This window comes from Bolinopsis microptera, chromosome 3 (genome assembly GCF_026151205.1).
Source record: "Bolinopsis microptera isolate Bmic1 chromosome 3, MBARI_Bmic_1.0, whole genome shotgun sequence".
Taxonomy (NCBI): Eukaryota; Metazoa; Ctenophora; class Tentaculata; order Lobata; family Bolinopsidae; genus Bolinopsis; species Bolinopsis microptera.
Window position 1 is genome coordinate 17,966,976 of NC_087074.1, and position 13,525 is coordinate 17,980,500.

Below are 13,525 nucleotides of genomic sequence, written 5' to 3' on the forward strand. Positions count from 1 at the left end.
CTGTAGCTGCTTGAGAGTAGCCTGCTGATATATACAGTAAATATTCTCACTACTCTCAAGTTACAAATGAGCCAAATTGTTCAGTGAAATGTATACCATATAATAACTCATGTTAATTTCAGATTTCAGTGACCTCAGTGTTCAGCCCCTATCAATTAGTGTCCTTATCTGAAGGTACACTGAACATACACACTATACAGCAGTCTGGCTCTATTCAGCCCCTACAATGGTACATAGGAGGAATTAAAGGGGAATTTTGGGGTATTTTGGGGTATTTTGGGGTATTATGGGGTATTTTGAGGTATTTTGGGGAATGCCTTAGTGGATTTTGGAAATCCCCCATAGTAGAGTCCCCCATAAAACCCCAAAGTACCCCAGAATACCCCTTGGCTTCCCCCTACATAACTCTATAACTAACTACGCCACATTTTCACAATACGTGAAATATTTTCAAAATTTCACGTATTGTTTTAGCTTCCATTATTGATGGATTGATTTGCCAGTTGGGTTACTTAGTGACCAGGTAATGTTACCTAGTGACCAGTTTGGTTGATTATTCCTCTCCTCAGTGAAGGCTTGGCTAAAGCTCGTGGCTCAACCCTCTTCACTCTTCATCAGTCAACTGCTGCAGATGAGCAACCATCCGCTCAACTAGCCGTCGCTTGTAAAAGGAAAATAATACTGTACCGTGTAAGTAGGACCAACCCTTGAGTGTAGATTACAATAACCTACATAAGTAGAACCAACTCTTGAGTGTAGATTACAATAATCTACATAAGTAGAACCAACTTTTGAGTGTAGATAACAATAATCTACATAAGTAGAACCAGCTCTTGAGTGTAGATTACAATAATCTACATTTAAAGTAGAACCAACTCTTGAGTGTAGATTACAATAATCTACATAAGTAGAACCAACTCTTGAGTGTAGATTACAATAATCTACATAAGTAGAACCAACTCTTGAGTGTAGATTACAATAATCTACATAAGTAGAACCAACTCTTGGGTGTAGATTACAATAATCTACATAAGTAGAACCAACTCTTGAGTGTAGATTACAATAATCTACATAAGTAGATCCTACCCTCGAGTATTGATTAAAATAATCTACCTAAGTATTGTGTAGTGGCTAAAGAAAGGACCACCTCAAGAAGTCAAGGAGATAAACCTGTATGACGTTCCCAAAGCGATGGTATTCCACGGCCAGGGCTACTCAGATAAGATTTACATTGGGTTTAAAGGGAAATACTGTCAGTTACATGTCTCGACTGAACAAGTTAAAGATATGCTTTGTACAGGTTAATAATAACCATTACTACTTTACTATTTCCATTACTATAGTATCCTATTTCCCTGTTTGGGTGTTTCTTCTCCTCTTGATATTGTTAGCTACTTAGCGGGAATTATGTTGAACTACGGGTATATAAGTATGTCGAAGGTGCACATTCTTAACATGACATGTACTAGTAGGCACGGGTTACACTAGTTAGTAATATTATAGTGGGTAATGTAGTGAGAGGGTTACACTAGTTAGTAATATTATAGTGGGTAATGTAGTGAGAGGGTTACACTAGTTAGTAATATTATAGTGGGTAATGTAGTGAGAGGGTTACACTAGTTAGTAATATTAGAGTGGGTAATGTAGTGAGAGGCGCCCCAATCTAAAAGATGAGGAGAAATATAGCACCTAGCCAAGAACATCCCAGTATTGAAAATACATAGGAATATGTATAGACTATAGGCTATTACCATTTTCTACTCAACTCCCACTTTTAGAATAATTTATATTTCAATACCGTGTCTCTTACACGCTAGTCGCTTTGTAGGGGCTTTGTATCTGATAACAGTCTAACCATTACCAAGACTCAGGACTCATGAGTGGTATTATGATAAACTGCTTGCGGAGGTAAACTGCTTGCGGAGGTAAACTCGTGGACACTGGACAGCGGGCCTAATTCATTACCATATTTTTGTAAAGTGATCTTATAAAATATATATTAATATAACAATGTAGTACTTAAAATAACTCATACTACTAGGGAGGCAGTTGGAGGCGACAATGTTGTGGGTAGACAAAGAAACTGTTGCTATCTGTAAGGACGAGTGGAGCATTCTGCTTGCGGAGGACGGCAAACCCTACCAAGATGAGTTCAAGTCAAACATTAAGTACGTTACCCTTCAAGTAGCTATTAGATATCGGGGGTGGGATGGCGGCACCCCACCCAAATGAACGTGATTATTACTTGATTTGATATTAGGTTCCTCAAATGAGTGATAATAGTGAGTCATAACATAACGAATTGTCTCAATCGAGCACTCAGTGGCTGTACTACTCAGTGACTGACAAATAAACGTTTGTACACTTTTTAAAGGCCCATCCTGGCAGGTGGTGCGACTGTCCCTCTGCGCTACTCTACTGCAAGCCCTACATTGTAGCGGTTATCAACAAGGGAATTGAAGTGAAGACTATTCAACTGGTGGAGCCCATTCAGGTAAGAGTCTTATTGATCCATCTTACTAACAGTCTTACTAACAGTCTTACATGATATTCAATTTAGGGTCATGTTTAAGGTCAGGTTAGGGGTCGTACCCTCAAAACGCTTTTTTAGATAATAGTATGATATAAACAAAGTATCGAGTATCAAAGTATCAATTTAGTGTCAGGTTTAAAACGCTTTTTTATTTAATATTATGTTATAAACAGTTTATAAACTCTATCACCTGTTTATCTAACCTTAGTTTTGTAGGCAAGTTGATAGAAAGAGTAGTGCTCAGGCGTCTAAATGAACATCTAGAAAACAACAACCTGAACATCCCACAGCAGTCTGGATACAAATCAAAACACAGCACCGAGACTCTGCTTGTGAGAGTTGTTAACGATCTGCTCATTGCATCTACAGAAAGCAAGGCAACTGTTGTTCTTCTCCTAGATCTCAGCGCAGCTTTTGATACAGTTGACCACTGCAAACTACTGAACATCCTCAGAAATGAGTTGGGAATAACAGGGACAGCTTGGAAATGGTTCAGCAGCTTCCTCACAGGTAGATGTCAAACGATTAAAGTTGGAAATGAGGAATCTTATGAGATAGTGATTAAGTTTGGAGTCCCACAGGGCTCTGTGCTGGGTCCGGTCCTGTTCAACATCTACATTCGCTCTTTGTACTCAGCAGCACATGATTTGAACTTCTCCATCCAGGGTTACGCCGACGATCATCAGCTGTATAAAAGTTTCAAGCCAAACGAGGAGCCCACCGTCCTTATCAACGATGTTCCCAAATGTTTCCAAGAAATTAATGACTGGATGAAAAAACATTATCTACAGCTCAATGCAGGAAAAACTGAGATTCTTGTTTTTGGGACACCGCTTGTTCTCCAGCAGCTGTCTATAGGGGGCGTGTTTGTTAACTCTGAGACGTGTGTCAGGCTGTCACCTGTTGCAAAGAACCTCGGATTTCGTCTCGACTCTCAACTAAACTTTGGTGAGCAAATCAAGCAACTTAAAACATCGTGTTTTCTGAAACTAAGAGACCTTGCTAAGATGAAAACATTCCTCACAACCAAACAGATGGGAACACTGACTCAAGCAATTGTAATCTCATCGCTTGACTACTGCAATGCGCTTTACTATGGTTGTAGTCAAGCCTCAATTACGCAGCTGCAGAACATTCAGAACCGAGCATGCCGTCTGGTTTTTGGATTAAAGAAGAGAGACTCAGTCGAGGAGAAGCTCAAATCCCTTCATTGGCTCAAGGTGAAGGAAAGGATTGAGTTTAAGCTATGTTTACTGATTTTCAAAGCAGTCAATGGTGTTGCTCCTGCATATCTGTGTGATCTAGTAACATTTGTTAGTTCGAGTAGCAGAAGAACTTCCTCCTTACACCTACCTGTCGGATCTACAAGATCGCACCCAAGAGCGTTTCAGACTGTTGCTCCGAAAATCTGGAACCAACTACCAATTGAAATTAAGACTTGTTCTGATGTTGATCTGTTCAAAACATTATTAAAAACTCACCTGTTTAAGAAAAGTTATGGCTTGAGCGATTAATTGACAATATAACTTTATGTTATTTGCTTAAACTGTTTAGGATGCAACCTAATGTCATGATCTTTTTGAACTTATTAGCAATTAGACTGTTAGCTCGCTTCATAAGCATATCATCTTCTTTCCAAAACTTTTTATGTCCTATGCATACACTCCTGGATAGTTATCTTGATCTAGTATCTTTGTTTCACACAATAGAGCATAAGTTTTGTGGTTTATCCACTGGGCTTAGAGTTTGTGTTTAAGCTACCAAATTTTATTATTATTATTTATTATAAACAGGTGATAGAGTTACCGAAAGTGAAGTTGGTGGCACGAGATAAACGAATGTTCGTAGCTTCAGCCACCCACCTCTGGGAACTGAAACTGAAGGACCTTATTCTTCAGGCGAGTGCTTTACAAGAAGTATCTTCTTAAAAATAGAGTATAACCTCATCATTATAATTTCTCTTTCTTTAGAGTCAAAACATGAGGTGACAAAACATACATTTTGTATCATGATTACATTTTCATCCCTTCCATGAATGTATTTGTAAATATTACGTATAAATATACGTATAATATACATGTTTAATATCTTACTTTATACAGTCCAAAAGTGGCCCAAGTGTGACTACCCACACGCAACCTCTTAATAACTCACGTAATTCGTCTCCAAATTGCACCAAAATTTCAGAGATTATAGATATGGGTCAAACTTAGATTTCCTGAAAGTTTCGTAAGCCACGCCCAATTACAGTGGGCGTGGCGTGACACTCCCTCTTTTTCACTAATGTCTTCATAAAATGAGAACGCTTTAAGCTAAGAACTCCAAATTTTTTGCACAAATTTGGCTTGATAATTTAAAACCTTTCCCAAAGTTTCAAGTTCATTGTTCAAAATTTGGCTGAGTTATGACCATTTCAAAATTCATCGGAAACGTGATCCGAGCACTCAGTCAGTGATCTCTGCACTCAATCAGTGATCTCGTCACCCAATCTGATCAAGAGTAAGGCGTTAGCTGTATTAATGAGGTTCATTAGGCTTTACCAAACATACTGAGGAGATGAAGTTCTGATCATGATTGATTGGATACCGATAATGACTTTGCTAGACAGGAAAACACCAAATTCTTCGTAAAAGTAAGGTCCTAGGATTCCACGAGAACTGATGGAGCACCAGATCGTGACCTTTTCAGGAAAATCAGGAATCACGGTCTAAAAGTTGGTGTTTCTTTGTGATCCGATAGACCCGGTTAGAAAGATCTCGCTTTAGGATTCGTTGAAGGGATGTTCTGCTGAGGTCTAAGGCAGGAGCTCGTTTTCGGGTGCCAATTTTAGGTGTATCCATCACGTCACAAACAACCATGGTGATGTTTTCTTCGGTCCTCGCAGTTCGTCTTCTGCCGACTCTTCACCGATCGTTTGCAGAAAAAGTGAACTTGATCTTGTGATGCATATCAAAGCAGCTTTTCCGGCAAGGGGATGGTCGGTTGAATTTCATTTAAAATTGTCGATTAAGCTGAGGACAGAACTCCCCATTCTCTTTCTTCAGGTAGACAAACAATCGTTGTTCCGCAGATTCAATGGATAGTTCATTCCTTTTTATCGATTGTAAGGAACGAACCTGTGACTAGCAGGGCTAACAAGCCCTGCAACCAATCAAGCGGTGCATGTGAGCCAAACAGGCCATTAACCAAGTGCAGAGATCACTGACTGAGTGCTCGGATCACGTTTCCGATGAATTTTGAAATGGTCATAACTCAGCCAAATTTTGAACAATGAACTTGAAACTTTGGGAAAGGTTTTAAATTATCAAGCCAAATGTGTGCAAAAAATTTGGAGTTCTTAGCTTAAAGCGTTCTCATTTTATGAAGACAATAGTGAAAAAGAGGGAGTGTCACGCCACGCCCACTGTAATTGGGCGTGGCTTACGAAACTTTCAGGAAATCTAAGTTTGACCCATATCTATAATCTCTGAAATTTTGGTGCAATTTGAAGACGAATTACGTAAGTTATAAAAAGGTTGCGTGTGGGTAGTCACTTTTGGGCCACCCTGTATATAAAGCAAGACGATATATGTATCATAATATAATAATACATAACATGAAGACGTTTGTAACTTGTTTAAAAAGCATTAATACAGTAAAACACCCATTATTACCATTTTACTGACATGATTTTTGACTACTTTTCGCGAAGACCACACCGTGAGAGATGCTGCCTTTTGACCAGTATAAAGAATTTAAAAATTGGCCAAGGTATAAGAGCTTTAGGTCCAGAAATTTGGACCCCCAAATGGTATCACAAACACAAAATAAATGAATTTTGTTTTATCTTGACACCACTTTTGGGTCGGACGGGTTTCTGCTAGGAGAAAAAGGCTGGCTTCGTCTAATATTAGTACCCTAAAGCGAAAGTACAATAGCAATGGATTACACAGGATTAAATCTGTAGCAATGTGTCAACGCTTCGTGCTTTAATTCATTGAACAATCCTTCGGAAAATTGAACATTACAGGAACAAATAGCATCCTGAACGTTTAAATGTATTTTCCAAAGTAACTTGCCAAAAAAACAGCCAAAGAACTGGTCACAATGAAATAGTGGTCATCACCAGAAGTCTTAAGTTAAATGTTGACAAACCCATACCCATAAGTTTAGGTTGTCACAACATTCCTTAGTCCTTACCGTACATTGCATTCTTACCCCGGCCCTACCTAGATTGAGCGTTATAAAGTGTGCACTTAACAAGAATTTCTGTGTCATTTTCGTAGGTGCGCTTTTGTGCCGCCTACTCTGCTGTTCTCGCGCATACGCTCACTTTTTTGGAACCAATTTACATCAATACACGTAGAGTATACAGTAATTTGTCGAATCGAAAAATATTCGTGTTCATTTTTTTCAAATGAAGGTTCGCATTTATTTGATAGTTTGTATAGTCGGATCGAGCCAAATTTCATTGAATTGTGTTTGGCAATCCGAATTACGTTTGTTCTGAAAAAATGAGGGTTGTAGCTTCTCAGATAACCGAAATACGAAGCATAACGAGTTTATTCATTATGTGAGATCAGGTGATTGGTTTACCTAATCACGTGATAAGGTGACCCCGTTATGGTTAAACATTATGGGAATCTTTAAGGCTGCCCAATTAAGGTGTCGTGTCACGGTGTCACATAATCACCCAGTCAGTTTTGTTAACGAGATACACAAAATGCTTGATAACTTCGTCATTTCTAATCCGTTTTGCCTCATTTTTGTTAGATCAGATGCAATATTTAATAATCTACCGTCTCTGAAGAAATTAGGCGTCCAGCATGTTCAGAGATAACAATATAGGTGTTTTAATATTGAATGGGCGTGGTCTAAAATATTCGAATTTTCAAATTTTGGCGACGGAACCCTCGAACAAGTAGGTACAGTATGCCATCTGCAAAGCAACAACTCTCAAATATAAAACACGGCAGAGGTATAAGACTCAACGTTTGCACACTGACTTTCATTTAGATAACATATTGTGTTTAAAAAATGTGAGGATAATTAATATTTAAACATGTGACAGGTGGACAAGCTAATAACTTTAAAGCAGTTTGAGTTAGCCGAGACACTCAACAAGATGACACACGAGCAAGGTGGTGATCACGAGCAAGCGGTCAGTTTACTAGATTGTGGAATAAACACGTTATTTAGTACTCAGTATGATTATGATATGTGTATTTTATGTTTCTTTCATCCAAATTTCTGATTGTTTCTGAGTAGACTAATACTCAGTAACAATCTGAAATTTGAATGAAAGAAACGGCAAATCACGAGACTCAATAATAATACACGACTCAATCAGATGTGATATGTATTTTAGATGTAGTGCTATTTTGCAGAGTAGACTGCATTGTGATGTAGTGCTATTTTGCAGAGTAGACTGCACTGTGATACAGTGCTATTTTGCAGAGTAGACTGCATTGTGATGTAGTGCTATTTTGCAGAGTAGACTGCACTGTGATACATTGCTATTTTGCAGAGTAGACTGCACTGTGATGTAGTGATATTTTGCAGAGTAGACTGCACTGTGATACATTGCTATTTTGCAGAGTAGACTGCACTGTGATACATTGCTATTTTGCAGAGTAGACTGCACTGTGATACAGTGCTATTTTGCAGAGTAGACTGCACTGTGATACAGTGCTATTTTGCAGAATATACTGCACTGTGATACAGTGCTATTTTGCAGAGTAGACTGCACTGTGATGTAGTGCTATTTTGCAGAGTAGACTGCACTGTGATACATTGCTATTTTGCAGAGTAGACTGCACTGTGATATAGTGCTATTTTGCAGAGTAGACTGCACTGTGATGTAGTGCTATTTTGCAGAGTAGACTGCACTGTGATACATTGCTATTTTGCAGAGTAGACTGCACTGTGATATAGTGCTATTTTGCAGAGTAGACTGCACTATGATACAGTGCTATTTTGCAGAGTAGACTGCACTGTGATATAATGATATTTCGCAGAATAGACAGCGAACAGTGATCAACACCCAAGCAGCGTATCATGAGTTTATTAATAAGAGATATGAGAAGTCAATGACGAGGTTTCAGAAAACTAATGTCGAGGTTAGATTTATAGTTTTTATTTTATCTAGCTGTCGTGTGCATTGCCGAAAAATCTATGTTTTTACAAATAAGCAATATCTTCAACTTCAAATACATTATACACTATAGGTTGCCAACGTTATAGGACTGTTTCCAGAGCTCCTCTCCAAGAAGATGCAGGATAAGCAGGTCTACCCTGCAGACATTCTGGAGGCTAGAAAATACCTTACTACTAAGGACATTGAAACAGGTGCTGTTCTGATCATTAATTATATAGATTAATAATTTATAATAATTCGCATATTAACTGGGAAAATAATCAATTATTTGTAATAAGTTTTAGCTCTGATGTGTAGGTCATTTTTGATGTCACATTTTATCTCAAATTGTGCCTACAGAGTGAAAACATAAAAACTTAATCATTTTAATTTCTAAGCTCTAGCATTGATTTACAATTATTTATCATCCAAAATTTTAGGAGATTTTACGACACAAAGATTAACTGTTAATAATTTTTGGAGGAGGAAGAGTTGGAATTGGAGGGGGGGGGGGGGGGGGGGGTCATGTTAATAAAGCATGATCCCCCACCACCCATTTAGCAACCAAAAGCTTTTAACGAGCTTATACATGCTGTCAGGTCTGGAAGCATTAGAAAAGTATCTGGTGGCGAAGAGATTTGACCTGAACAAATACGAGGAGGAAGTTGAGAACAGCAAACAAACCAAGATAATTATCGACACAACTCTCTTGAAGTGTTATCTGCAGAACAAACCTAAGATGGTCGCTTCTCTCCTCAGGTTTAAATCTTTTTTTCGATTGTTAATAGAAAGTTCCTAATTTTGACAAAAATTTGCCAGGCTGTGTCCCCCCTCCTTCGCAGTGCCGGGCTGTGTCCCCTCTCCTTCACATTGCCGGGCTGTGTCCCCCTCCTTCACACTGCCGGGCTGTGTCCCCCCTCCTTCACATTGCCGGGCTGTGTCCCCCCTCCTTCGCAGTGCCGGGCTGTGTCCCCTCTCCTTCACATTGCCGGGCTGTGTCCCCCTCCTTCACACTGCCAGGCTGTGTCCCCCCTCCTTCACATTGCCGGGCTGTGTCCCCTCCCTTCACACTGCCGGGCTGTGTCCCCCCTCCTTCACACTGCCGGGCTGTGTCCCCCCTCCTTCACATTGCCGGGCTGTGTCCCCCCTCCTTCACACTGCCAGGCTGTGTCCCCCCTCCTTCACATTGCCGGGCTGTGTCCCCCCTCCTTCACATTGCCGGGATGTGTCCCCCCTCCTTCACACTGCCGGGCTGTGTCCCCCCTCCTTCACACTGCCGGGCTGTGTCCCCCCTCCTTCACATTGCCGGGCTGTGTCCCCCCTCCTTCACATTGCCGGGCTGTGTCCCCCCTCCTTCACATTGCCGGGCTGTGTCCCCTCTCCTTCACATTGCCAGGCTGTGTCCCCCCTCCTTCACATTGCCGGGCTGTGTCCCCTCTCCTTCACACTGCCGGGCTGTGTCCCCCCTCCTTCACATTGCCGGGGTGTGTCCCCCCTCCTTCACATTGCCGGGCTGTGTCCCCTCTCCTTCACATTGCCGGGGTGTGTCCCCCCTCCTTCACACTGCCGGGCTGTGTCCCCTCTCCTTCACATAGCCGGGGTGTGTCCCCCCTCCTTCACATTGCCGGGCTGTGTCCCCTCTCCTTCACATTGCCGGGCCGTGTCCCCCCTCCTTCACATTGCCGGGGTGTGTCCCCCCTCCTTCACATTGCCGGGCTGTGTCCCCCCTCCTTCACAAGTTCACACTGCCGGGCTGTGTCCCCCCTCCTTCACATTGCCGGGCTGTGTCCCCCCTCCTTCACACTGCCGGGCTGTGTCCCCCCTCCTACACATTGCCGGGCTGTGTCCCCCCTCCTTCACACTGCCGGGCTGTGTCCCCCCTCCTTCACACTGCCGGGCTGTGTCCCCTCTCCTTCACATTGCCGGGCTGTGTACCCCCTCCTTCACACTGCCGGGCTGTGTCCCCCCTCCTTCACATTGCCGGGCTGTGTCACAGTATATAATATATCCGACTCTCTCGTTTGTGTAACAGTTAGTGACCAATATATCCCACTTTTTTGAGGAGGACAAATTTAACAAAATTGAAAGCTAACACGTTCACTAATACTATATAGTAATATGTAAATATTATAGTAACCCGTGTATAGATATAGAATATCAGCAGAAATAGAGTAACCGTTATTTATCTGCACTGATATGATAATTGAATAAATTGAACCGATTTAATGGCAAATGGTTAATAAAGGTAAACATTCGTCACTTAACTAATGATTGGTATATTATATGATCATTGACTACCTTAGGTGACTTATTTATATGGGGATTTTGAGAAAAACAAAAACCCATATTTTAAGACCACCAAAACTTCAATTCTCAGAATTATATCATATAAATGCAACTTAAATATGTCTCCTAAGCCCCTGAGGTGTAAGGTTACAAAGATTTTGCTCATTGTAAATATTGTCACTAAATTTGCAGGTGGTAATAATAATTACTGTGATCAAAGTAAGAGTCTCATTTCCAATTCTCACACAGGCTGAAGGATAACGAGTGCCACATAGTGGAGAGTGAGCGGGCGCTTAAACGTGCGCGCCGCATGAACGACATCATCATTCTCTACAAGTCTAAGGTAAGACAACATTATTAACTATTTCAACAGGTCCAAATTAACAATCTCTAGATTTCTAAGTTGTTTTTATCTCAAACTGTGACTGTGACTGTGACTGTGACTGTGACTGTGACTGTGACTGGTGTTCACACCTGTAATATGAGACCTTTATTACTTACAGGGGGTTATTAGCACCTGTACTTACAGACCTGTAACCACCTGCAACAGTGTGTTTGGCACTAAAATGTGGAAGTATTCCCTCTCATCCCCGAGCAGGGACAAAAGGATTTCGCGGTTATTTTGGCCAAAAATCGCGATACCGCGAATTACATTTCGCGGTATATTAAACTATACATAAAATTGGTCGCAAATAATGGGAAAAATCGCGATTCCGTACATGCCGCGATTTCCTTTTGTCCCTGTCCCCGAGATAAACTATATGCACTATAATAGTCAGTAGATTAGGAGGAACTGTAGTTACATTGTAAACAGTGTAGGTTAAACCCAATCCTGACTCCAGGGACAGCACGTAGTTACATTGTAAACAGTGTAGGTTAAACCCAATCCTGACTCCAGGGACAGCACGTATTTACATTGTAAACAGTACAGTGTAGGTTAAACCCAATCCTGACTCCAGGGACAGCACGTAGTTACATTGTAAACAGTGTAGGTTAAACCCAATCCTGACTCCAGGGACAGCACGTAGTTACATTGTAGACAGTGTAGGTTAAACCCAATCCTGACTCCAGGGACAGCACGTATTTACATTGTAAACAGTGTAGCTTAAACCCAATCCTGACTCCAGGGACAGCACGGAGTTACATTGTAAACAGTGTAGGTTAAACCCAATCCTGACTTCAGGGACAGCACGTAGTTACATTGTAAACAGTGTAGGTTAAACTCGATCCTGACTCAAGGGACAGCACGTAGTTACATTGTAAACAGTGTAGGTTAAACCCAATCCTGACTCCAGGGACAGCACGTAGTTACATTGTAAACAGTGTAGGTTAAACTCAATCCTGACTCCAGGGACAACACGTAGTTACATTGTAAACAGTGTAGGTTAAACCCAATCCTGACTCCAGGGACAGCACGTATTTACATTGTAAACAGTGTAGGTTAAACCCAATCCTGACTCCAGGGACAGCACGTAGTTACATTGTAAACAGTGTAGGTTAAACCCAATCCTGACTCAAGGGACAGCACGTAGTTACATTGTAAACAGTGTAGGTTAAACCCAATCCTGACTCCAGGGACAGCACGTAGTTACATTGTAAACAGTGTACGTTAAACCCAATCCTGACTCCAGGGACAGCACGTAGTTACATTGTTAACAGTGTAGGTTAAACCCAATCCTGACTCCAGGGACAGCACGTAGTTACATTGTTAACAGTGTAGGTTAAATCCAATCCTGACTCCAGGGACAGCACGTAGTTACATTGTAAACAGCACTGTAGGTTAAACCCAATCCTGACTCCAGGGACAGCACGTAGTTACATTGTAAACAGTGTAGGTTAAACCCAATCCTGACTCCAGGGACAGCACGTAGTTACATTGTAAACAGTGTAGGTTAAACCCAATCCTGACTCCAGGGACAGCACGTAGTTACATTGTAAACAGTGTAGGTTAAACCCAATCCTGACTCCAGGGACAGCACGTAGTTACATTGTTAACAGTGTAGGTTAAACCCAATCCTGACTCCAGGGACAGCACGTAGTTACATTGTTAACAGTGTAGGTTAAACCCAATCCTGACTCCAGGGACAGCACGTAGTTACATTGTAAACAGTGTAGGTTAAACCCAATCCTGACTCCAGGGACAGCACGTAGTTACATTGTAAACAGTGTACGTTAAACCCAATCCTGACTCCAGGGACAGCACGTAGTTACATTGTTAACAGTGTAGGTTAAATCCAATCCTGACTCCAGGGACAGCACGTAGTTACATTGTTAACAGTGTAGGTTAAATCCAATCCTGACTCCAGGGACAGCACGTAGTTACATTGTAAACAGTGTAGGTTAAACCCAATCCTGACTCCAGGGACAGCACGTAGTTACATTGTAAACAGTGTAGGTTAAACCCAATCCTGACTCCAGGGACAGCACGTAGTTACATTGTAAACAGTGTAGGTTAAACCCAATCCTGACTCCAGGGACAGCACGTAGTTATATTGTAAACAGTGTAGGTTAAACTCGATCCTGACTCCAGGGACAGCACGTAGTTACATTGTAAACAGTGTAGGTTAAACCCAATCCTGACTCCAGGGACA

General features: G+C 41.3%; 1 protein-coding gene across 1 annotated transcript in view; it reads left to right on the forward strand.

The window, feature by feature from the left end:
• LOC134813112 (vam6/Vps39-like protein) overlaps positions 1–13,525 on the forward strand; it is a 62,028-nt gene that overhangs the window by 34,623 nt on the left and 13,880 nt on the right. Inside the window, exons 4-14 of the mRNA XM_063820797.1 lie at positions 123–229; positions 570–690; positions 1,129–1,300; positions 2,042–2,168; positions 2,389–2,494; positions 4,327–4,431; positions 7,584–7,673; positions 8,530–8,631; positions 8,740–8,860; positions 9,248–9,407; positions 11,184–11,277. Coding sequence (XP_063676867.1) covers positions 123–229; positions 570–690; positions 1,129–1,300; positions 2,042–2,168; positions 2,389–2,494; positions 4,327–4,431; positions 7,584–7,673; positions 8,530–8,631; positions 8,740–8,860; positions 9,248–9,407; positions 11,184–11,277 — 1,305 coding nt within the window. The remainder of the gene's footprint in view (positions 1–122; positions 230–569; positions 691–1,128; positions 1,301–2,041; positions 2,169–2,388; positions 2,495–4,326; positions 4,432–7,583; positions 7,674–8,529; positions 8,632–8,739; positions 8,861–9,247; positions 9,408–11,183; positions 11,278–13,525) is intronic.